This window comes from Argiope bruennichi, chromosome 11 (assembly GCF_947563725.1).
Source record: "Argiope bruennichi chromosome 11, qqArgBrue1.1, whole genome shotgun sequence".
NCBI classification, from domain to species: Eukaryota; Metazoa; Arthropoda; class Arachnida; order Araneae; family Araneidae; genus Argiope; species Argiope bruennichi.
In genome coordinates this window covers 29647979-29673359 of record NC_079161.1, presented here as the reverse complement: position 1 = coordinate 29673359, position 25381 = coordinate 29647979, and the positions used below count along the sequence as shown (strand labels likewise).

The window sequence follows — 25381 nt, the reverse complement described above, 5'->3', positions numbered from 1 at the left end:
TTATGTTTATTTAATATTTTTGATATCTGAATATTTGTTAGAAATTGAACAGTGGTAGCTGTATACTTAGATCTTTTGAAATGAAGAAAATTATATTGAAACATGTCTTGTTAAGTATTTTATTTTATGTTTTTTATATTATCATAATCAGATTTTTGTAAAATTTTTAGTTTTGCTGACTCATGGTTAATAAACATTATTTCTTGTGATATTTTTGTTTTTTAAATAAGATGGCAAATTAAAATCAAAATTAAAGTTTTAATTACTATCAGAATATTATATTTATTAGTTAACCAATCTAAAGTAAGAAATAGTTTGAAAACGAAACTAAAATGAAAACGAAAGAAAACAGTTTCGAAATTGCAACTAAAATTTATTACCTATTCAAACTAAAACCAAAAAAAGAACTTCATAGTATTTAGAGAGCGCAATTGCAGCTACTTCTAAAACACAGATGAATTGATACAAAAGTATTAGAATCAAGTTAATAGGAAAATCAAAAAAATCAAATACAAATTAAACCAAAAAAATTATAAAAAAGAATCCGGCCTGAAGACTTTTTCAAGGGTCACCCTCAGGCAGGGATTCAAAGAAAGGTGAGGAAATGCAGACATTTGTCTAATAATGATTCCTCATGACCCAAAAATCCCCTGAAATTATGCCCAAGAGATATACCATTTTAACAGAAAGGAAAATACAAAACAACAAATTAGAAGAAAATAACCACTACAAAGTAATTGGCATAATTTCAGGGGATTTTCGGGTTACGACGAATCGTTATTAGACAAATGTCTGCATTTTCTCACAGAAAAAATCCCTTTCTTTGAATCCCTGCCTGAGGGTGACCCTTGAAAAAGTCTTCAGGCCGGATTCTTTTTTATAATTTTTTTGGTTTAATTTTTATTTGATTTTTTTTTTATTTTCCTATTAACTTGATTCTAATACTTTTGTATATTTATTAGTTATATTTTTCTATTTATAATATGAATAACAAATAGTAGAAATATTGATTTGATTTTTTTTTATCTGCTCTCAGGTTCAGTTTCAAGTGCATCCTTCTCTCACTGCAAAGGAAGAGGCGTTGGGATATGTAGAAACACTTATATTTCGCCTTCTCGGCATGCTGTGTGCGGCCCAGCCACACACAGTTCAGGATGTAGAGGAAAGAGTTCAAAAGACATTTCCTCATCCGATTGATAAATGGGCTATTGGTGACGCTCAGAGTGCAATAGAAAAAGGCAAAAAGAAGTCATCACTTGTCTTACCTGTAGAAAAAATTCACCCGCTTTTACAGAAGGTAATACCTTTGCTTCTATCTATTTTTTTTTTTTTTTAATGATGAAGTAAATCTTACATTTTTTGAATTGTAAATACATTATCTTTTTTTGAATTTAGAAAGGAGCATGCACACCTGAAGTTTTTCTTTGTTCAAATGCATATTTATTCATCATTGTTTTTCTGATGCTTGACTTATTGGTTATGTCCCTGAAACTTTGTAGTGCAACACAGCATTTATCAATTTTAATAACTAAATAAAGGTTAAAGATTTTAAATTTTAATCATTGGAATAATTCTTATGTATCAATGGAAATACATCATTGAATTTAACACTTTCAATGCTGCTGACGAGACATCTCGTCTTTCAGATACTTCCAGTTACAGGTTTCTGTGGGCTGAAATTTGTTTCTTATGCCAGTTTAGATAGGTTGAACTTTCTAATATATATCTGAAGAATACTTTTACTTTTTTCATTTAGTTTTTTATATAAAAAATGCAACAGCCAGAAGAATTGATATTTGAATTGATGTCTCATCAGTAGCGTTGAAAGTGTTAATTATTATTAGAATGTCATATGATTGTAAAAAATTATTAGAACATATGTATCAATTATAGTAGTAAATTGCAGTTGCAAATTTTTTCTAAAAACATTGGATTATTCAATAAAAAAAATACATACATACAGAGAAATTTGAATGTGTATAAATATTTTTAACTTATTGTATGATCATCTTGAGTTCAGTAAATTTTTTTATATATATTGTGGAAATAATTCTAAATCACAATCCTTTAAAATTAGAAATTTTATACCTTAGTTTAACAATAATGTAGGATAAGAGATTGGCTGTATTAGATAATGTTATTACTTTAAGTAAAAATGATATGTTATAGGAATTTTGAATTCAATATAAAAAGTTGTATAATCACAACTTCAGAGATTTGTTAAAAACTAATAAAGTAATTTCTGGGTTTAAAACTTATCATAATGCAGGTGACACTAGAAAAATCTATAAAGTTATCTAAAGCATTTATATCAATGAAATGATTTTCGATAGTATTAACGATATATGGATTATTGATAATAAACATATTATAAACCTAATCATTCAGCTAATCTATTACTCAATAATATCAAAAAATGTCTGTTAGTCATTTCATTCCCTTTAATTTATCCATAATAAAGTAAGGAAGTTATAATTATCTCTTCATAATTAATAAAATAATTAATAACATAATAATAAAATAAATTAATCAATATCTTAGATAAATATTTCTTCCTAAGGATTTAATTTTTCAATACCTACTACTTAAAATTATTCCAATGAGTTGTAATGACAACTTACAAATATGTAATAACATGGTTCAAGTTATCCTTAATGTATGAAAATTTTATAAAATAAACTCTATTTAAAAACAAAGGCAATCAAATGAAGAAATTTCTTTCTTTTACATAATCTTTTTCATCTCTGTGATATCCAGAGTGTTTAAGAGTATAGCTTTCTAAAGAATGCCCCCCCCCCCCCAAATCCAAATTTTTTCCAAATGACGCAGTTTTTTTTTTTCCCCTTCAAAAAGACTGAAATTACATTTATTCTATTATCTACCACAAAATTTTTGATGAAAAAATGATAATAAACATATCATAGCTCGATATTATGGCAGTTTATTATTCAGTATTGTGAGATAATTCTCATTTAAAAAATTTGCATTTCAGCTTCAAAGGCATTCTCATAATACCATTTTGATTTTATTAGTGATAGAAAAATTTTTATCTTTTAAACAAATTTTACCAAAAATCTTCACCAAAAGGATTTCACTTGCAGAATTAATTTCCCAAGGAAGTGCTTCTCTTTTTACAGTTCACATAAATGATATTTTTTAGATTATACTATCTGGAGTTTCTTGTTTTACTTATGTTGATGTGTTTTTGCTCTGATTTAATTAAATACTAACAAAAGCTGTGACATTAGCCATAAAATTCATAACTGGTGCAATACTTGGCATCTTTCTATCTAGTTGGATAAATATACTGCAATCAATTTTTTGAATGAGAAGAATGTATTTAGTAGTTATTTCTACATACCTTTTCAAAACACATTCCTTGAAATCAAATGACTAATGTAATATTTAACATTAAGTATTAATTAATATTCTAATTCATATAACTTCCAAATTTTTCAATTAAATATTATTTTGATTTCCAATAAAAGAAAGTTTTTCTTTAGTTAAATGCTATGAAAGTAATAGTGCAAAATCATCTGATCCTATAAAAAATGTGACAATAGTGGAAATCACATTTCTTTTCAACTATCTAATACATTTTTAGAAATTTCTTACTATTCTGCTCTTTATTTTCATTGTTTATCAAAATGGATCCCAATTTCACTCTTTGATTGATTCCCTTTTATTGGATTAGCTATCTTCATATCACAGATATAATATCTTGGTCTCCAATTTCTACATCAAGCATATATTTTTTAGCATGAATTCATCTTGAACCCCTCTTCTGCAACCTTTACATGATCATTCTCACTAAAGTAATTTCACTACAATATTATTTAAAAAATCTTTGTACAAAACTCATTATCTTAATTTTATGAAAAATATCTCTTATATGCCTCTTCGAGGATTTACAAAATCATTTTTGACTTAAATAATTTATATTTTCAAAGAATAATTACTTTTTTCTTGGTATTAAACCTAGCAGTATAAGGAATGTTTTTGGATTCTAATTAAGATAAATTCACAAGAAAAATTCTTGAATTTAGTATTTAAAATCGTTAGTAGAGACTATTTAAAGATTTAGTTTAAATCATAAATAATATAAAAATTCTTTATAAAAAATAATAATTTTCTTTTGTTTACTATGAAAGAAAACCAGTTTAATATAATAGATATACAGGAAGAAATCTGTTAAATTATGACAAAATGTGTTAAAAGGTTTTTGTTTTATCTTTTCAGGAAATATTAGGTTATAAAGTGGATATACAAGTAACTCAATATATTGTTGCTGTTTTGGAATATATATCTGCTGATATACTTAAGGTATGTTTATATATCTGTATATATTTATTTCTTGTTGTTATTGATTTAATGAAGCTATTGTAGCAATATGTTTTTAAGAATGTTTCTCTAAATGCTTGAACATTATTGCTTTTTTTTTTTACATTGTATGTTTCTACATTTTGTATAATTATTGTTATTTCAGTTGGCTGGTAATTATGTTAAAAATATTCGTCATGTTGAAATTACCTGTCAAGACATCAAAGTTGCCATGTGTGCTGATAAGGTAAATATCTGAAATCAAATAAAGCCTATTCTTCTAAAAATTGTTATATATTTTTTCTGTTAAATTATATTTATTAAATTATTTATATTGGTTCTAGTTTCTGTAAATGTGCTTTTTTTCTGTGGTTTAAAAAAATTAAGAATAGAGATTCTTAAATATTTCTATTCTAGTTCCAAAACTTATATTAACTTCTAATCTTTGATATGCTATTATTATTTTCTTTTAAATGCTGAATGATACAAGAATGCCTTTTATGTATTTTTCATAAGTTGTCATTTATTTCTCGAATCCATACTTCTTTGGATCAAAATCTTCATTTATCATATAATTTATCATAAATCTTCATTATTACATTTTTCACTTTACAGTGAACTAACTGAGAACATATTTTATATTTTAATAAAAAAATAAAGTATATTGTGTCTTTCTTTGTAGGGGTAATAATTCTTTGATTAATTCCAATTATTTTCTGTATTTAATTTTTTGTGTAGTATTAATATTCTAATATTTGCATAAATATTGAGTGCGTCTTCATTTTTGTGCGAAATAAGGATACATTGTATGCTTGCTGTTTAACATATCTCTCTTGCATAAAATTTTTGCTCTATAAAAAAAATTTATAGAGCAAATCTGGTAGCAATGGACATATAATGAACCTAACATTGAACACTTAAAACATATTGGAATGAAATTAATATTTTTTGGATAAACTAATTTATGATTAATTAGTTGCTATTTATTGATTAATTAGTGTTATGTTTTAAAGTTTACTTTTGCTTGTATTAATTACTTATTTCATTTTCAGGTTCTCATGGATATGTTTTATCAAGATGATGATGTGAATTTAAGCATAGAAGAAGAACCCGTGAGACGAACTTCTCTAACATATGATGAAGTTGTAAAAGATCTTATTCATGAAGAAAAACAATATATTAGAGATCTAAATATGATTATCAAAGTTTTTAGAGAACCTTTTGTTGAAATATTCTACAAGAGCAAAGTAAATATTTTTAAAATCTGTTTGTAGAGACAATTTGCTATTAATTCAATAGCATAAATATTGAATTTATTTGTACCTTGCTATTCTATTTTTTATCATATATTTCTCTTTTGATTTTGAGAATGTGATCTTAATATAACAGAATCATAAAAAATAAAGCAAAGAAAGATTTCTGGAAAAAAAAAAAAGCAAATAATCTGTACTTATTTTAACTGGCAGTAGACAAAATGAATTTAATAATCTATATATATGAATAAAATTGTTTTAATTAAAATGCTAGTTTCAATATTTTAGCTATATAGTAAAAATATGTATAAAAAGTGACAAAATCAAAAGAAAATTAAGCTAAATGTGTGTGTTGTTTTAAAATGTCATCTTTGTAACATGGAAAATCATATATATAAATATACATTATTGTGTACATTGTATGTTGCACATATATTGATATGCATAATTTTTTCTGATCCAAAGATTATATTTTAAAACAATAGGAACTTACTAAATCATTTTCTTTTCGTATGATCATTTTTTAGTTGTATGCTGATGTTGTATTTATTTAAAAATTAAAAATTTATTATTAATTTTTCTAATTTTTTTCATTTCTATTTAGATAGGTGTTTTAATATTTGAGTGCTAATCTTTTTTTTAACACATGATTTCTTATTTAAAAAAAATAGCTTAATAAAATGATTTTTTTTTTTTGTTTAACTTAATATTTTCCTTTGAAATTTGAAATAGATGATGTTAATATTACCCAAATATTACATTAAAGTATAAAAAATTTAAATATGATAGTTTTTATAGTTATAAAATATTAATCAGGTATGCTGTTAAAATCTTTAGGGGTAAATTTTAAAAATTGAAAGCAAAATTCAGAAATTAGTATATTATTACTTGATAAAAACAGAATAGCTGATGCCTTAAAAGGGCATTTTTGAGCTGTTAGCATAAAAAGTGAGTAATGATAACTATCATTATTATATTTGTATATTATGTCAATGAAAATAGGTTGTGAATGTTTCTACAAGTGTTTTGTGGCAACTTAGAAAGATAGTACCGATTGAAGTGTCACCTATGTCATCTGACCATGTTTCAAAATAATCCTCCAAATCAGAACTTTAACTATAATAAAAACAAATATCTACACTATTAATTTATTAAGATTTCTATAAGCAGATCTTGTTATCATAATATTTCTGCTACAAAGTCTGAAATATTTCGTTATAGGCATTAGATGCAATATTTAGCAACATCTTGGAAATTTATGATTTTTCGGTCTCACTTCTTGGAACCTTTGAAGATGCTTTAGAAATGGCTGAAGAGAATCGAAATCCATCTATCGGCGCATGCTATGAAGAGCTTGCTGAAGTAATATTATTTTTTCTTTAAACATTAGATGCTTTAAATTATGTAATCAAAATAAATTTATAAATTTTAGAATGCCATTTTTAAAAATGTTTTTTGAAATTGTATAAGTGCAGGTTTAGTGCCTGTTGTTACTTTTTATAGAAGGTTGGATCTTTTAGATATTAATTCCTGATGTTCTCTTAAATCCAGTTTTATGTAAAGATTTTAATTAAAAATTGTGCTCTTAATTTAAGCTAGCAATAATACACTTTTAGCAATTTTTAATTTGGTCATTGATTTGTGCTACATAGATTATGGAAAAGAAAATTCCTTTCCAAACATATTGCTTAATATTTGCAATTTGCTTTAAATATTAAAAAAAAAATTCTAATCGTTATTACTTTTTAAAATTTTTAAATAAGTCTCATTTTGTTTACAAATAACTTTTATAAACTTTCAATTATATTAATAGGAAGAGAACATAGCAATTTTACAACTGCTTGATAGTAAATACGATTCATTTTTAATGAGGATAGTTCAAACCAGTGTTTTAAAAACTTTTTGCATTTTATGTCTCCATTTCTGTCTGAAAAAATTGTGTAACTCTTATTTGATTTATGTAATTTGCACGATTTTTGCTTTTTTGAGTAGTATCTCAACTATATAAAATGAAACTCTGATGGCATTAAAAAACAAAGGTACTAAAATTGAATGGAACACAAAACTTGTCTTTCATTAGTGTTTTAGATTATAATGTAGGTAGGTACCTGGTTAACATCCTTACCGCTGCTTTTAATGCAAACATTCTTACCACTATTTTGTAATGAAATCATATTGTTTATATTTTGCATTTTATACTTACCACTAGTTTTTATTATTTATCTTGCATATATATATAAATTCCGATAGTAAATAAAGTTAGTTAGCTCAGACCTGTCTTGTCTGAATGGTTACCAGGTACTTACATTTTTTCTTTTTGTAATAAATGTGAAGTAAAGGGGAGGATGATATATGTAATGGATTCCACTCCTCTTAAATTTCTTGCAAACTTTAGTTTGAAGTAAATGGAAGATAATCGTATTTGTAAAGATGATTTGTTAGATTTTTAATTAGTGAAAATAGCATGGAAGCAAAATTCTATTCTAAATACAAATTTAGAATAGAATTTGTATTTAGTAAATTTAATAATAATAAATAAAAAAAAAACTGTTGAATAAAGTGCAAGAGCAACTCCTTGTATGTGAATGATGCAATGTCACTTGCTTTGAAAAAATTCCTCTCCCCCCTTTTTTTTAAGGAAACAAAAATTTAAAAATATTTCAAGAAATTAATTACTCTTATTTAATACTCTCTCTGGTAAAAAAAAAAAAAAAAAAAAAAAAAAGAATTGAATATTAAAAGTTTTTAAAAATAATTTTAAATATTGTTTGGTTTAGACTTGAAAATTCAAATTGACAGGATTATGCGGTTTTTATTTTAGGAGATAATCATCTGTCTTTTATTTTTCATGTGCTCCAAAAACTTAAATTTGAACTTGTTTTATTGATATTGATTGTTAAATTTATCCATAGATTTTTATTATTTTAAAAGATTTGCTTTAGAAGTACTGTTTAATTATTAGTTTTTTAAAAATTAAATATGCAAATAAAAACATGCACTTCATACTATTATTTTGTTATGCAATTCCTTATTTTGTAAATTCATCACTCATAATTGTGTTCTTTGAAAACAACAGAAGCATTAATCTTTGTTCAGGGCAAAATTTCCATATTAATGACTAAAATAAAAAATTGAATGAAGATAAGTATTATTAAAGTGGCAATTTTGCTATGTTTGCATATGATAAAATAGCCCCTATTTTTTTTTTTCTTGTGCATGCATCTTATATCATTTTAAACCAATATGTTTCAAATATTGCATCTGAGTATTTCTTATTATTAAGAGTCCTTTAAAAGTGAGTGAAAGATGAGTGTTGCAATTGAAAAGCTGAAACTAATGCAAATTTTTTAAATAATTTTAAAGAGATTGTATTTTCAAGTTGAATTATATATTTTTCTTAAATTTATCTTTAATAGATTGTAAACAATGAAAAGTATCCTGATAATTTTTTTTCCAGACTATACATTAAAATGTGATGTTTGAAATTAATAGATATGTCTGACCTTTTTAGAAGCTTTTGGAATAAGAAATTTTGAAACATGAAATTCTTTTTCAAATAATGCTCTTTAGATTCATATTATATGAATATGCAATAATATTATTTATTTCAATTGATTTGACAAAAGATTTCTTTATGCTTTTTTTTCTGCTTTTTTAAAGATGCGGCAATTTTTAATTCATAGTTGAAATTTTTCAGTATCAAGAATTTGATGTTTATGACAAATATGCTCATGATATACTAATGCCTGAAAGTAAAGAAAGGTTGATGTCACTTATTCAACAGCCTGATGTTAATCATTCCCTACAGGTATGATTGCATATTAAAATTTTTTTTTATAATGCTCTTGTTTGATTGTTTTAGAATTTTTAGATTTTAGATGTTTTCTAAATTTTATTGAATGAAGTGTTTTTTTGCATTCAACAGAATTTGATAATGATATTTTTTCCAATGTAAGCTGATTACTGAAATTATGATTAGTTTTTCATTAAAATATAATGTATTTGCTTCTGTTTGGGGAGAAAAAGATCCTATATGTATAGTGTTTTTATTTTCTTGCATTTCTTATTATAAACCAGCCGCTTTTGACGACCATTTTGTTTACAAGGATTAAGGATTACTAAAATTTTCAATTCATTATTTTGTATAACATAGTCTTGATGCTTTTTTTGGCAAAATAGTTTTTAATCTTCTCATTTTGATAGATATATAATTTGTACTATTTTAAAACCTTATTTTGTTCTGTTCAATCTCCTTATTTTCTATCAGTTCTTTGCTATTTTTGGCCATTTAACATATTAATTAATTACCTACTTAAGGCAATGTAAAATTTGGCTTCAAGTCAACAGTATATTTTAAATATTAAAGTTTTTCATAGATTCTACTCAAAATTAAATATATTGCTTGCTTTCCAAATCTTCTTTGTCAAAATGATTTGTCTTAAAGAGAGTATTGAAATTCTGATTGTGAGTCAGTAATGGAAAATTATCTGCAAATTTAATAGTGCCTTTTTTAAAATAATTTAGTGTTATTTCTGAATTCTTATGTTTTTGTATTATCACTTGCTTAACTGAGAATTTAATTTTTCTGAATTTTAAAACAATATAAAAATAATTTTTGTACTGGAATATTTTTGCAAGTTAAATGCCTAATTTTTTCAAAAGAGTGAGAGAGAAAGAAAGTGAGAAAGAAAAATGTGCACTTTCTCAATCCCCAAAGTGTTTTTGTGTCATTTTGATAGGTCTAGGTCAAACGATCAAGAATGCTAACATACATTCCTCTTTATAATTTAACTAATTTGAATTACAAAAATGTGAGTTTTAAAAGGGAAGGCGATTGTCCCTTTTAGAATAATGGGATATACTTGTTAACAAATTATAATTTTCTTTCATCTGAATATAGTTTTTTATCTAGAGAATGACCAACTTTAAACATTTTTATCAGTTGAAGATCAATTTGTAAGATGAACATTTAACAGAAATTGAAATATGTTTTGATTTTTTATACTTAATTTTAAAAAATATAAAATGAAACAAACTGAATAATAACTTCAATAAAAAATGTACTTTCTTATTTTGTACATGTACTTTCTTATTTTATATTTCTAACAGTATAATTAAAAGATTTTAAAGTGGGAATTTTTCTTTATTTTTCAGTGTGCTGGCCATGGTTTTCCTGAAGCTTGCAAATATGTTCTTCCAAAATTACTTTTAGTTCCTGTATTTCATTGTTTCCATTATTTTGAATTCCTAAAGGTAAATTATTGCTCTTAAATAATTCATATTTTTGTATTTTATTGGAATTTTTAAATGTAAAAAGTAATGAATGGGTTTATTCTTCATCTATAACTTCTAGGAGCCATTTGTCAAGGATTTTTATTATCCAATTATATTTCAAGTCTCACATATGATCCTTTCAAAAAAGTTAATAATGTACATTTTTTGACATGTAATTTTTAATTTCTGAAAAGTCATTTATGCAGACAATTTTTATGAAAATGTATAAAAACATCTTAATTCATTGCTTTAAAAGTGAACATTAAATTAAATCTGGACATTTACAATCATTCTGTATCATAGAGGAGCCTATTTTAGTGTGAAAAACTGCTATGTTTTGGTATGGTGTAAACTGAATGGTTTTTTTTATTCAAACCATTCTGTTATCCTGTTATTCCAGATATAGAATTAGTATGTGTGGATGGGAAGAGGTCTTACTCTAGCAGTGTATTCAACTAAATTTAAAAATGGTGTTTTTTTTTTCGTTTTTTTTTTTTTTTTTTTTTTTTTTAAATAAATGATGAAACAGTAGGGTGATATGAATGGTTACTGCATCATTAGCAAGGTGCTAGTGATTTGAGATGACCAGATTAGTATATATTTTGTTATTAGCCATATATTTTCTTAATGTCTTCCATATATCTTCTTGAAATGTAGAATCTTGAAAATCTTTTTGAATAGTTCGAAATATAAGTTGATCTGTGTATAAACAATTTTTTCCATTCTCTTATTATCGTGAGTGCAAAAATTAACACTAAGGAAATATAATCATTGAAATATTTTCCTGTCAAATCACTTTAAAGTAAAAGGCCAAATGCCAGTGGTGATGATTTTAACTACAATGATTATTTTTTGTGTATGTTTTGATCCCTTTCCATTAACTAGGACAAATTTCATCAACATCATATATTTTAGTTTGGCCATAGGGAATAAACTAGTAATTATAAACAATTTTGAAAAATTCATAATCATGAAAAGATTAATACATTTCAATAAAATAAATGCATCATTTAATTTAAAATTATTTATTTCTTGTAAAATAAAAATAGTTTTATTTGGCAATATTGGGAGAATTATTTCTTACACTAAGCTAATAAAGAAGTTCCTCCATTCTTTTTTTTTTTTTTTTTGTTTCTTTTTGCGAGATTAACAGATTTATACATAAATTGGTAATGTGGGATTATCCTGTCAACGCTGGCGAAAATGCAGCAATCCTTTTTCTACCTTTTGGTGATAATATCAGGTTTGGCGAAAATGGTCGATGGGATAATCCCAAAGTACGAAAATGGCAGACAAAATAATCCTAAAGTACCCATAAATTGATCCTTGATATTTATGTATAGAAAAAAGTTTCAACATTTCTTGTTTTATATATATAGAAATTATACAGTATTTTCTATTGATATTTAATTATGAAGTTTTGGTTCACAAAATGTCATGAAATTTGTCTTTAACCTGTCATGCATTTTAATTGTTTGCAATTTTATTAATTGCAATTTTGTATTTTTCTATTTTTATTCGTAATAAATATGTTTATCATTGACTATTAAGGTTCTAAAGAAGCTGACCCCTTCTGCAGAAGATCGAGAGAGCTTAGAACAAGCAGAAGGTGTTTTTCAGCCTTTAAAAGCTGAACTGGAAAGGCTTTGTAGTAATGTTCTGCCAAAAAGAAAGCAAGGGTATGAATAATTTAAATATGAAATTAAAGAAGTATGCTTAACTTCAGATATTTTCTATATAATTCATCTTTTATATTAATTTTTCAATTGCTTTTTTTCATCCACTGAACTACCTTTTTCTTTTCTTTCTATTTTGAGTTTTATACATTTTTTATCTTTGCATCCCAATTAATTAATTTTGAATACATTTTTTTTCTCTCTTCACAGTATTAAGTGTTGATTGCATATTGATGCAAATTTCGAAAAAATCAAAAACATAATAGTTGTTTCATTTTTTTTAAAAAAATGTCATATCTTCTGCTTTGTTTTTATTGTAAAAAAAGATAGTTTTAGCATTGAATATCTAAAACTTAATGTTATTAGTCCATTTTGGAATGAATTAAAGAAAAATGCATTTTCTGTTATAAAAGTAATATCTTTATTTTATTTTGTATATTTTTCTATATATTTTTTTTCTTTCTTACTTGCAATGTTATTTTCCAAATTTGAACATTTTATTTTACTATATTTATAAATAAATTTAAATATATGTAATATTATCTTCTAGTTGTGACATATATGTAATATAAATTTATATTTGTGTAGATTTTCTTATTAATTGTCAATAATTCTTTAATTATTATTAATTTCAGTGAGGCATTTTCTAGAATATATCATAAAGGCAATCGTCAAGCTTCAATTCAGAAAATGAATGAGCTTCAGCGAAGTATTGACGGTTGGGAAGGAAAAGATATAGGCCAATGCTGCAATGAATTTGTGATGGGTAAGAATATATTTATGTAAGCCGTATAAGAGGTTCTTATTTCAATTTTAATTTCTAAATTTGAATATCTGTAGTTATATAAACATATTTAGAATTCTTTTTATAAAATATATGGACTTCTTATTTCATAGATTTTGATTTTTTAAAATTACATATTAAAAGGCAAATATTTTATTTTAATTTTAATTTAAAGAAAATTTCTGTTATACTTTTAAAATTTGATTGCCTCTTTACCTACAATTTGTATTCTGTATAGATGATGATATATTTCATTGCTGGATTATTGATTGTTTTCTGAAGAGGCATAATATTTATTCTTGATTTAATTAGTATTGTTTATTAATGTATCTGTTCACAGGTCAAGTATTTGCACTATGCAAGAGACTATAAAGATCTAATTTAAATTTTAAGATGATCTAATTAAGTTTTTTTTTTCCCCCAAATCTTTTATGGATAATTCCATAATGGATTTTTTTATTACAAAAATCCATTATGGAATTATTTTATTTTTATGATTGAAAACCATTAATTCATTATAAACTTTCATTGTTTTTCTGAAATTTATTTTATATTTAAATACATTTCCTTTAATAAATTTATCAATGTAAAAGCTACCTCTATGGCATATGATGGTGTGATGACAATTTAAACATAATAATATTTTGTTACCTGTTATAAGTCTTCATAGCCATTAAAGAAATATAGCACATTTGCAGTTTGTTTGGTGAATTTAAAAAAAAATCACATTTAGTTATTATTATGATCTTAAGTGATTGTGTGAAATTTTTATGTTTCTTTCTTTTGCATTTGCAAAAGTATGTTATTCATAAATACAAAAAAAAAAAAAAAAAAAAAAAATATTGATGAACCAAAATTGGAAAAGATAAAATTTCTCAACTTATAGTAAATATACAACTAAAATTACACAACATGATCTTTAACATCTTTTTTACATTAAAGATTTAAATCTAATTTAATTAATATTTCTTATCTTTGGATACCCCCTCTATTTTTATTTGCATCTAGGTAGCAATTTCATAGACCCTATGCTAGAAATGCCTTTGCTTTTAGGTTTTATATTTTTCTAGAAATCTTGTTAACATTTTTAATGTGCATCAACATATCATATCTTCACAACTAGATTTTCAACTCTGGAAAGTAAAAATAAATATTGGAAATATTTAGTTACGCTTGAAATTAACAGAGGTAAAGCTGACATATTATTGTTGCAGTGAAATAGACCAAGTTGCAATATTAAGCCACAACAGTGATAAAGCTTAATATTTCTGTTAAATATTATTACTGACTATATGAACTTAGAATAGGATATTTATATTTTTGTATGTTGTAGAAGTTTTATTTATGCATACAACTCAATAAAATAAAAAAAAAAATCATGATTAGTAAGTTTTATTTAGGGTATAATAATAAATAATAAAATTTTATTGTTATTTATATTATTGTAATGCAAAAGTATATATTTTATTCTGATACAAAAGTTTTGTTCAAACATATAATTCAACAAAATAAATTTAGAATATTTTATTCTTTTATTATGAATACTTTATTATATTGTTCAATGATGGAAATAATGAAATGATTAACTGGTTCTGTGATGGAAAATGCTTCCATGATAGTATATATAGATTTTATTCTTATTTAAGTCATAGAAAATTGTAAAATATTGAGAATCCTTGAAATAGATTTTGTCTTTTATATTTAATTTCTATTGTAAAAGCCATGATTTCACTCTTAATTTGAAATTGATGAGAATCACTTTAAAATGTGATTGATGTCATTTCTAATATTTGTGAAAATTATCAACAGCTAGGCTATTGAAAATTATTGAATTTTTAAGGGTTTTGTGATTTATTTTTCTAAACACACACAGAATGACATAATAGTTTCAGTGTAACAAATTCAAGCAGTCTTTGCACAGTTTTAAATTTTACATTGCTTTTAAATGAGCTTGTATGCTGGTTGTGAAACTATCCTAAATTTATGAACATAAAAGTATTTAATTTGAATAGGCGAAAATTATGAGTTAGCAGCGTTAAGTAGGAAAATTTACATTACATTTCATTAATTTTTTATAGTTCTAGAAATGTAAATTAAAAAAAAAATCTGTTATTATTTAGATGGTACCCTTGGAAAAGTTGGCTCAGGTGGGAGACGGTTAACTGAAAGACAAGTTTTTCTGTTTGATGGCTTAATGATACTATGCAAACCAAATAATAAACGTTCAAGTGTCACTGGGCCAGTAGCTGAGTATCGCTTTAAAGAAAAGTATTACCTCCGGAAAATTGAAATTATTGATCGAGATGATACTGATGGTAAGTGAAAATTTAAATTTATTACAAATTTAAAGTAAGAAGACAGATTATATTGTTTTACTTTATATGCTAAGCAGTATATGCTAATTTTAAAAATTATTCTTCTTAAATTGGGGGGGGGGGGTAAGAAATATTTTATTGAATAATTCTGCATGTAAGAAGTAAGTTTATTTATTAATGAAAATAGTGCTTATTTGTTTCTGATCTTTTATATAGTAGTTTATTCTGTTTTTTATAAGATTTATTAGGAAAAACAATGACAAATTTGTCTAATGCCAGTTATATAATTGCAGCACATTGTTTAGAATTTTTCAGATCATTTTGTAGTTAGTCACTCAGTGACTCAATAAATCATACTTAAAATTATTAACATTTTTTTAGCAGCTTCAGGCAATTCTTTATTAGAATCCTCTCCTCCAACCTACTAAGTAACAGATTAATAATTATTTATTTGGCAGTGATCTAACCTAATTTAATTTTAGTTACATACTAGCAGTTACTTCTTAATGATATGATTGCTTGTTCTGATCTTTTTAAAATTTTACTTATATTTTCAATGTTTAAAAAAATTCCTTGAAAAATTAACTTTTCCTTTTGAAAAATGAATAATGTATATAAATTATTTGTTATTTATATACTTTTCCAAATGATATCAAAATTGTATACAATCTGGAGGGCAATAATTTGATCTATTGGTGATTAATATCATCCAGAGTATAGTAGATTAGAATACTTATGAATTAAAAATAATACCAAAAGCATACATGTGTAGAATTAATTTTTTTTCTCTGAATCTTTAATGTGCTTTTTTTTTTTGCAATTGTTTTTCTTTTCCTTTGTAATATTTTTATTTCATTAATTGCAGAACTTAAAAATGCCTTTGAAATCGCACCAAGAGAGCAGTTGCACATAGTTCTTTTTGCCAAAACAGCTGAAGAAAAAAGCAATTGGATGGCCAATTTAATAATGCTTAATACAAGAAGGTATTAAATTATTATTATTATAAAAAAAAATTAGCTACACGTTTTTATGTTGATTTTATTGTAATACCTATTCTACTACAAAGTAGATTTTATTTTAATTTGACGTAGATATTCTGAATGTTAATATGCAACATCATACAGAAAATTTAAAATGTAGTAAGCCTAAGTGTTACTACTATTATTATTATTATTATTTACATCTTCTGCATTTTTTTTTTCAAATAATTCTTTTTTAGATTTTAGTGTATAGCAATATATTAAATTTGATAACATTGCCTATTTGGTTTTCTGTCTCAAATTTTAAAAATGTAATGTATAATGCATAAAATATAATATGCAGCTTTAAATTACTGGTCTGCACTTAGGCCAGAAAATATAAATAAGTTTTTGGTATAAAATGTATATTTTTAATGGTATAGATGAGACAGTAAGTAAGGATTTAGAAAACTCCAACCTGTTTGTTATTTAGCTGGCTCTTCTGTCTTATTAGATTGAATAGTTGGAAGTATACTGTAATTATTAGATTTTTGCTTTAAAATGTGTTACTTGTATTTTTGACTAATATATTCATTACTTACTGTTATTTGTATCTTAAAAATTGAGCCTTGAAGAATATATTTTTTTTTCATGATTTTGATGTTATTTTAATAATAAAAATATTTTATAAATATTAACTATAATTGTGTTATGTTTACAGTATGTTGGAACGGACTCTTGATAGCATATTACTTGATGAAGAAAAGAAGCATCCACTTAGACTTCCTTCTCCAGATCAGTATAGGTAATTTTCCTGAATCATTTTTTATACGTTTATTTAACATTAAAAATTAATTAGGTATTGATTTAGATTGTGTACTTTCAAAAATCATAAAAGTTTTAATTCAAAGAAAAAAAAAAGACTGAAGATCTTTGGCTAAACTAATTTGTTTTAATAGATTGATATATAAAAATGCATGAGTTTCAATTTCTTTTGTTGATAAAGTCTGGCAATATGAATTTTACCTTAAGGTTTTATGAATTTATGGTGGAAGAGCTACATTTGAGAACAAGATATTTCTTTTGTTAATTTCCTTATAAACAAGAAATTTTTAAATGCATGCATAAAAGTTTAACATTTTATTAAATTTAAAAAAGAATGGAGATTCTTTTTGTTCTATAACAATTTCAAAATTGTTTAGTTTTAAAGCTTATATATATTGTTAGTGAACATAGTTGTGCTTCATTATTGATTTCATTTGGTAATTGTTGCTGCTGTTTTGTTACTAGTTTTATATCATTGTTATTTGATTTTCCAGATTTGCTGTTGAAGATTCTGAATCCAATATTATTTTTGAGGAGAACAAATCAAATGCTGGTGTTCCTATAATAAAAAGTGCAACTCTTCTTAAACTTGTGGAAAGATTAACTTATCATATGTATGCAGATCCAATGTTTGTTAGAACTTTTCTTACAACTTACAGATCATTTTGTCAACCCATGGAACTGTTAGATCTTCTTATTGAAAGATATCCTTTATGAAATAATGCTTATTATATATATTTAGAATTTTTTTTTTTAAAGAGGACTATTGCAAGCTGGATATACTTGTAAGACATTACTTGCCACACTATGTCTAGACTTTTCAAAATTAACAAATATTTAATAACCAGTAACACCATTACTCTTACCAAAAAAAAAAAAAAAAAAAAAAAAAATGTTAAAAATATTTTTTTTTAAATTGGTTTTTAAATAAAGCAAAATATTAATCAATAAGAATATTTTGTACATGTGTATTCTAAAAGTTTATGACAAATATTTGTAGTAGTGTCTTGCATATATGTCAACATATATTATATATTTATTTATAAATAATTTTGTCAAAATGTTTATTTATTTTGTTTCTACATAATAGATTTTGGAGATTAGTAATTAGAGAAATTTTTATGCTTTATTTTTTTATATTTCTCTTTGTTCTTTTTATTATCAAGTTATTTTTGAGATTTGTTTTACAATTTAAAGAAGTGTCATTTTTGTGTTTTTCTTAACCACACTGTACATTTGAAATTGAAGATCCACCTCCTCCAGCTGCACTTTTGGATAGATCTTTAGATGATACAGTTAAAGAAAATTATAGAAATTCCTATAGGGAGGATCTGAAACGCTTTAGGAAAGAATATTGCCAACCTGTTCAATTTAGGTATGTTACTGCAATATATATATACTGGAAATAGCATTTATTGAAATAAGAATTGTCTGCAAAAAATAATTGTTTTGAAATTATATTTAAATGGAAAATGATTGGAAATTAAAGTGTCTTAATCTATTTTGAAAATTCTTTTTCATCATTGTTCCATATCGCTAAAGAAAAGAAAGAAAAATGAACATATAAAATGATTGGATCCCTTGGTCCAAACATTGTTACTTGATAATATTTTATACATTTATTTAATATTACTCTTAACTATATCAGTAATTATGTCAACATATGTATGCACACTCAAACACAAAGTATGTAATGTTCTACTCAACATGCTTTTTGTGATTATAGCAGTTACACTAATGAAAATGTATTATAATTTTTAAAAAGAAATATAATTAGAGACAGAAAAAAAAATTCTGCATGCTCTAGATTAATATTTCTGAAAAGTTGATTTCTCAAATTTTAAAGATAGTTTTTGTACTTCAAAGTTATAAAGGAGAATATAATTTTCATATCAATCTTTTTATTGAAAATCTTATTAAAATTCTAAGAAACCTTCCTTAATAAACACATATTACTGAAGAAGTAACTACATGCCAAATTCTTTAGGGTCAGCTCTAGTTCCATCAGAGATATGTAGAGCATATTGAAGAGTTTTGTATTATAAGAGTTTTTTTATCATAAAATCCCATAACAAATTTGATATAGTTAAGACATTGCATCATTGAGTTATCACATTTACATGTTTCTGACAGATGGTCAATTCCTTGTTGGATTTGGCTCAAAATTTGAAAAGTATCTAGACTATAAATATTGATTCTTCATATCGAATTTTATTTGTCTAGTGGTCTTTGCTTTATAGTTTTCCTCCGAGTGGATATTTGTACAAATTTTAATAGAAATTTACAAATTTGGCATAAAGTCCATGTATTAAATTTTAAATTACTAATTGTCTGAGGAACAAGAATATCAAGGGAGTGCCATTACTTTAATGGAGTAGGAAATGAAATTGGGAAAGTAAAGATAGGCATTTTATTTTTTTCATTTATGTTTAATTTTTATTTTTTCAGAAATTTTAGTTATCCAATAAAATGCATTTATTAAAAAAAAAAAACACTTATTTACATTATGTACATATATAAATTTTATAATGCAATTTTCATTTTTATTTGAATGAAGTTTCTATCCATCTGACTATTTGAAATAGTTGGATGTAGAAAGCTTTTAAGTTTATTGGCTGAATTGGAATAACCTAATTCTAACTTATCAAGTATAAAGTTGCATAAATACAAGTTAACAAGTTATAACAGTAAATTTGGTGTTGAAAATAAGATTATTTGCTACTTTTCCGTTAGCCGGGCGCTAGTGAAAAATTGCCAAATAATGTAGAATTTTGCCAAATTTGCGCTTGGTTCACAATTGGCGACATTTACGTTCGGCTAATGGAAAAGTGCCGATTATTTATTTTGAGCTTATTTTATAACTGCTTCTCTTTTTCTGATAAATTCAATTCTGTCTATTCATAAATATTTCATAATTATGATTCACTGAAATGATTGAATAAAAATTATTTTTCTTGTGAATTGATCACATATGATATTGTTCATGTATCTGTTACTATAATTTTATTTTTAATTTCCAGGGTTTTAAATGTTTTACGCCACTGGGTTGATCATCATTTTTATGATTTTGAAAGAGATCCTGCTCTCCTCTCTGCCTTACGCTTCTTTTTGGAGGATAAAGTAAAAGGGAAAAGTATGAGAAAATGGGTAGAATCTATAAACAAAGTTATCCATCGAAGAGTGAGTGAAATTTTTTTTCTTCTTTGTCTTGTCTTCAAATGTTATTTATAAGCCATTAATTCTGATTGTTGATTGAATCATGAGTGCTGCACAATTTTAACTAACATTTTCTATAAAATAAAAAAGTCTTGTCAAATTTTACTCAGAATTTTTTATGACTTTTAGGATTTTCTATTTATTTAAATGTCTTTTAATCTGTTTATGACATTGCATATAAATATAACTAAAAAAAATTCTGTGATTGGCAGCCAAAGTTTGACATTGTATACAACAGTAAATTTCTTAAAATTTCATCTAGGTCTTAGTCGATATAAAACTAAGATTTCAATTTGCATCAAAATTCTTTTCCTGGTTGTTTTTTAAAGCTATGGATATGTTATTGTATTATATGTATTTAAATTTGAGTTGATAAAATAAATTTTAATGTCTCTTATAAGCTTAAAAAATAGAAAAATAAACACTTTTTAATGGACACCAAAGCAAAAATGTGCAATCTTATTTATAATTCATTTATCAGTCACCGATACTTTAATTTTTTTGGGTTCTTGTGTATAAAGAAATGATATTTTAGATATCGAAGAATTTGACTTCATCTCTGAATCTAAAAAAACTTTTTTAAATTATATCTGACAGTCCATCTGTCTGTTTGAACATTGTAACTTTAAAACATTTTGAGTTAGATAATTAAAATTTGGTATGTGGTACATATCTATAAATTTCAAATTTTGAGGAAGATCCATTTAAGAGAAGCTTGTATGTGTGTGTGAACTCAAAAATGAAAGAGCTATTTGGATGAAATTTAATGCGTTGTTATGGAAATTTAAACATATTTTAAATTTTAGACCAAATCAATCAATAGAGTGATCACTATAAATATATATTTGGATGTATGTGATTGTTTTGATGTGTAATCAAGATTGATCCGTAACAAAATTTGGACCCAAGGAAGATTTTCAAAATTTGTGCTTAACATTATTCATTACATTAAAAATATTTTGCATTATGTTGTTATATGTGGAAATTGTAAAGGGAAGGGACTCCAGTTTATAGATTCCACTATGATTATGAGGGCATATTTCCTCCAATCTCCTCCATTATGAGGGCATATTTCCTCCAATCTCATCAATTTTCACAATATGCTCAGGAAGGTTCATATTCTTATAAAGGGAACCAGAAAGATGCTATGTTGTCTATAAGTATATATGAGAATCAAGGGTGAAGAATCCTGCATTTTTGTAATCATTAAAATAGATTACATTTATACTTTCTGTGAGTTACATAATGTTATACAAATTGTTTATAAGTATAATATTTTTTTATTTGCTCTTAAATTAATTTAAATTGAAACCTTAATTCAATATCAAATTTAACTTGTTTATTCCCTTAAATTAATTTTTATTTTATATAATAATTTTCTTTTTTTGAATTTTTGTTTTAACTTTAAATTTGTTTCAAACTCAATCATTTTTGCTTTAATTTTTTTGTAAAATAATAAGTAACACAGAACTATATTATTAATTCGTTCTGAACTTTTTTTATAAAATATAGTTGGAAGCAGTGGAAGAACCACGTGAGATCACCTTTGGTTTCGAGAAGATTCCTCCACCAATTGAGTGGTTTCTGAGCAATACTTATGAAAAGTTTGATCTTTTAACTGTAAGTTATTTTTTCTTCATTTAATTTGTGTGATGTACCTGAGTGTGTACCAATTCTAATTACCCAAAAGTTCAAATATGTATCAAATTTTTATATCATTTATAAAATGTCACAAATATAATTTTTGAACCACAATGAATTTTCTGTCAAATTGAAGACAGTTAATGATTTTTGTTGGAATAAAATATCTTATATTAAAAAGTACTTAAATATAAAGACCTCTCATTTCATTTGCACATTTTTGCAGCACATAATATTCAGTTTACAAAATACAGGAGGAGGGGATTCAAATTTTGTTTCTATTTGTAACTGATTTATTGACTTCTTTCAAGTGGTGGTTGTTATTATATATATATATATATATATATATATATATATATATATTGTGACCCAAGATGGTGTGAAAGAATTTCTTCAAGTTAATTTAAATATTGTTTACAACATTGATATAATCCTAATAGTTGTCTCTAGAAATTATTCATTTAGAAATTTAATAGTTTCTAAATTCATTACATATGAAAAGAAATCTGATTGCAGTTTTTGATCGCATCATAAAATTTGATGGACATTTATGTAATCACTTTTATCACTCAGACTGTTTTATTTATTTTGCACTCTGTATTTATAACCAAATATGTTGCAGTTGCATCCTATTGAAATTGCTCGGCAACTTACTTTGTTGGAATTCGAACTCTACCGAAGTGTAAAACCTTCCGAATTGGTTGGAAGTGTCTGGACAAAAAAGGATAAAATGAAGACATCTCCAAACCTAATGAAAATGATCCATCATTCTTCTAATGTAAGATTTTTTTTAAAAATTATATTTTGAATATAAATATGCACATCCATTGTTCATGCAGCCCTTTGTATGATTATTTTTATTTTATGGATCATGTTTTACTAAAATGATTCATAGTCTATTCTTAAAACTTTTCATATTTAAATGAGCTATTATTTGCTAATGCTTGATATGGAGGGAACAGTCATTTATATTTTTGAATAAATGGAATCACATTTTTTTAGATGATACAAAGTATGATATCCACTATCGATACAAATAACAAGGTTACTTTTATATAAAATATAATTTGCTGATATCAAATTTTATGCTACTAAAGATATCTAATTTTGCTTACTATTTCTTGAATTTTTACTTTCTTGTATATGTAGTATGGAAGTCATCAAATTTGAAATTTTTATGAATTGCCATGTTTTAGACCTCCCAGAGTCCTAAAAAGATTTTTTTGAAAAATGTCTGTCTGTGACAAAGATAACTCAAAAGTGCTTTGTGTTAAAAGGATGAAATTTGGTATGTGAAATTTGTTGATTTCTATCAATATTTGAGCAAAATTTGTTCTGAGGAAATCTATCTGTTTAAATATAAGTGGACACGATAACAAAGGGAGCCAGATAGATAAAATTTGATATACAGAATTCACATTCCTAATCTGGACAACTATAGAATTTTGAGCCAAATGTAACAAGACGTTGACTGTCTGTCCTTTTAGAAATTTGTGAACTGGATAACTTAAATAAATCGAATTTGGCATGGGATTTTGTGTCACATTTTTGTTTCAATTAGTTGCGGAAAATGTATCTTAAACATAAATTCGATTTTTGGAGATTATTTATTTGTCAGGATTACAAGATTAGGAGATTGCCAGGGATTACTTGCCAAAAAAACTCATCAAGGATGATACGATAGATACAGTAAAAATGCTAAATTCATGCCAAAGGTTAATATTTTTTACTATTGTACACCAATGTCATGCAAGATGTTCTCTGGAATAACAGCTTTATTAGAAAGTGTGAGAGATAGGTTTTGGGAGACCACTTTCTCTGGTTTCACAACTTTAAAGTCAGATCAGATGTGAAATCTGGTACTTTTTACAATCTTTAAATTCGATTATGTTTCATCCTAGACTGAATTTCAGATTGCATTAATTGATGAGATTAATTTAGAAATAATTAGAATCCAAGTGGAAGTATGAAATATTACCAATCATCTTAGTTAATTAACTTTCGATTTAATAGAATATGAATTTGCTTTACCTTTATTTATGTTCTGTTTGTTTCATTTTGTAAATAAAAATAATTTTGATAGGACTTGCAACTAAGATAGTTAATGATTAAACATCTTTTAAATTTAATGGTTATTAAAAAAAAAGTATCTTAGCCATGTTGACCAAAGAGTAAATATGAATGTAAATCATTATGTTCATTGAAATGGAATTAAATATGAATTTTATAAATAAATATTATTAAACTAAGTTATCTATTTCAACAGAATTTCATTTTAAACATTGGTAGTTGATATACAGTGTAATAAAACTGTATATTTAAAATCAAACTTGTGTAATTTTATGAAACTTTCTTTATAGCACTAAAATATATATAGAAAAAAAAATTATGCCATTCTCCAAGGATGCAACCTTTCATATACTGTCTTGAATAGTCTGACCATAATATGTGTTTGTATGGTATTTTGCAAGTTAAATAAGAAATTTTGTATTAATATTTAATTAGAGTTAACTTAATATGTGTTAAATTTATTGGATAAAGTTATAAAAAATATGTCTTGATATATTTTAACATGACATTAATATACTATTGAATATTATATTTTTTAATGTGATTATATGAATAACCTGATATGTTTAAATTGCTTCATATGTGAAGCACAGTGTATGATACTAAAAATCATTCAAAATGCTCTCAAAACAGATTGCTCAATTTAGAACTACTAAATTAAGGTGGTTGTTCTCACTTAGAAAAGCTTTCAAAATTTTAATTTAAATTTTTAATTAAAAATTCATGAAGTTTATTACATTATATTTTCCAGGTATACCAATTTTGTTAGAAGAATTTTTTTTCTACTTTTAATAAATATTTTTAAATATATATTTTTATTTTTTTAGTTTATGCATTTATACACTTTCTTATTGTAACATGCTAAATAGAATTTTATATATGTGTCTGAACATTTTCTTTGCTAGTATAGGTAAAAAACAAATAGATCATATCTAATCTATCATCATGCCTCTATATTTTGGATTAAAACTTCAAATATCTTAAAATTTTTTTTTGAAAAATATATGAATTTGGCATGCATGCTTTTTATTTATTATTAATATAAAAT

At 24.8% G+C, this 25381-nt stretch overlaps 1 protein-coding gene across 2 annotated transcripts in view; it reads left to right on the top strand.

Annotated features, from left to right (window-relative positions):
• The window catches only part of LOC129957022 (son of sevenless homolog 2-like), a 38687-nt gene that overhangs the window by 4356 nt on the left and 8950 nt on the right, over nt 1-25381 (top strand). For both annotated transcript variants that reach the window (XM_056069130.1, XM_056069131.1), the window contains exons 3-19: nt 1037-1297; nt 4240-4323; nt 4487-4567; nt 5373-5567; nt 6795-6935; nt 9271-9381; nt 10728-10826; nt 12399-12526; nt 13159-13289; nt 15428-15622; nt 16488-16605; nt 17303-17386; nt 17901-18112; nt 18643-18781; nt 20427-20586; nt 22135-22242; nt 22886-23041. In XM_056069130.1, coding sequence (XP_055925105.1) covers nt 1037-1297; nt 4240-4323; nt 4487-4567; nt 5373-5567; nt 6795-6935; nt 9271-9381; nt 10728-10826; nt 12399-12526; nt 13159-13289; nt 15428-15622; nt 16488-16605; nt 17303-17386; nt 17901-18112; nt 18643-18781; nt 20427-20586; nt 22135-22242; nt 22886-23041 — 2403 coding nt within the window. The remainder of the gene's footprint in view (nt 1-1036; nt 1298-4239; nt 4324-4486; nt 4568-5372; nt 5568-6794; nt 6936-9270; nt 9382-10727; nt 10827-12398; nt 12527-13158; nt 13290-15427; nt 15623-16487; nt 16606-17302; nt 17387-17900; nt 18113-18642; nt 18782-20426; nt 20587-22134; nt 22243-22885; nt 23042-25381) is intronic.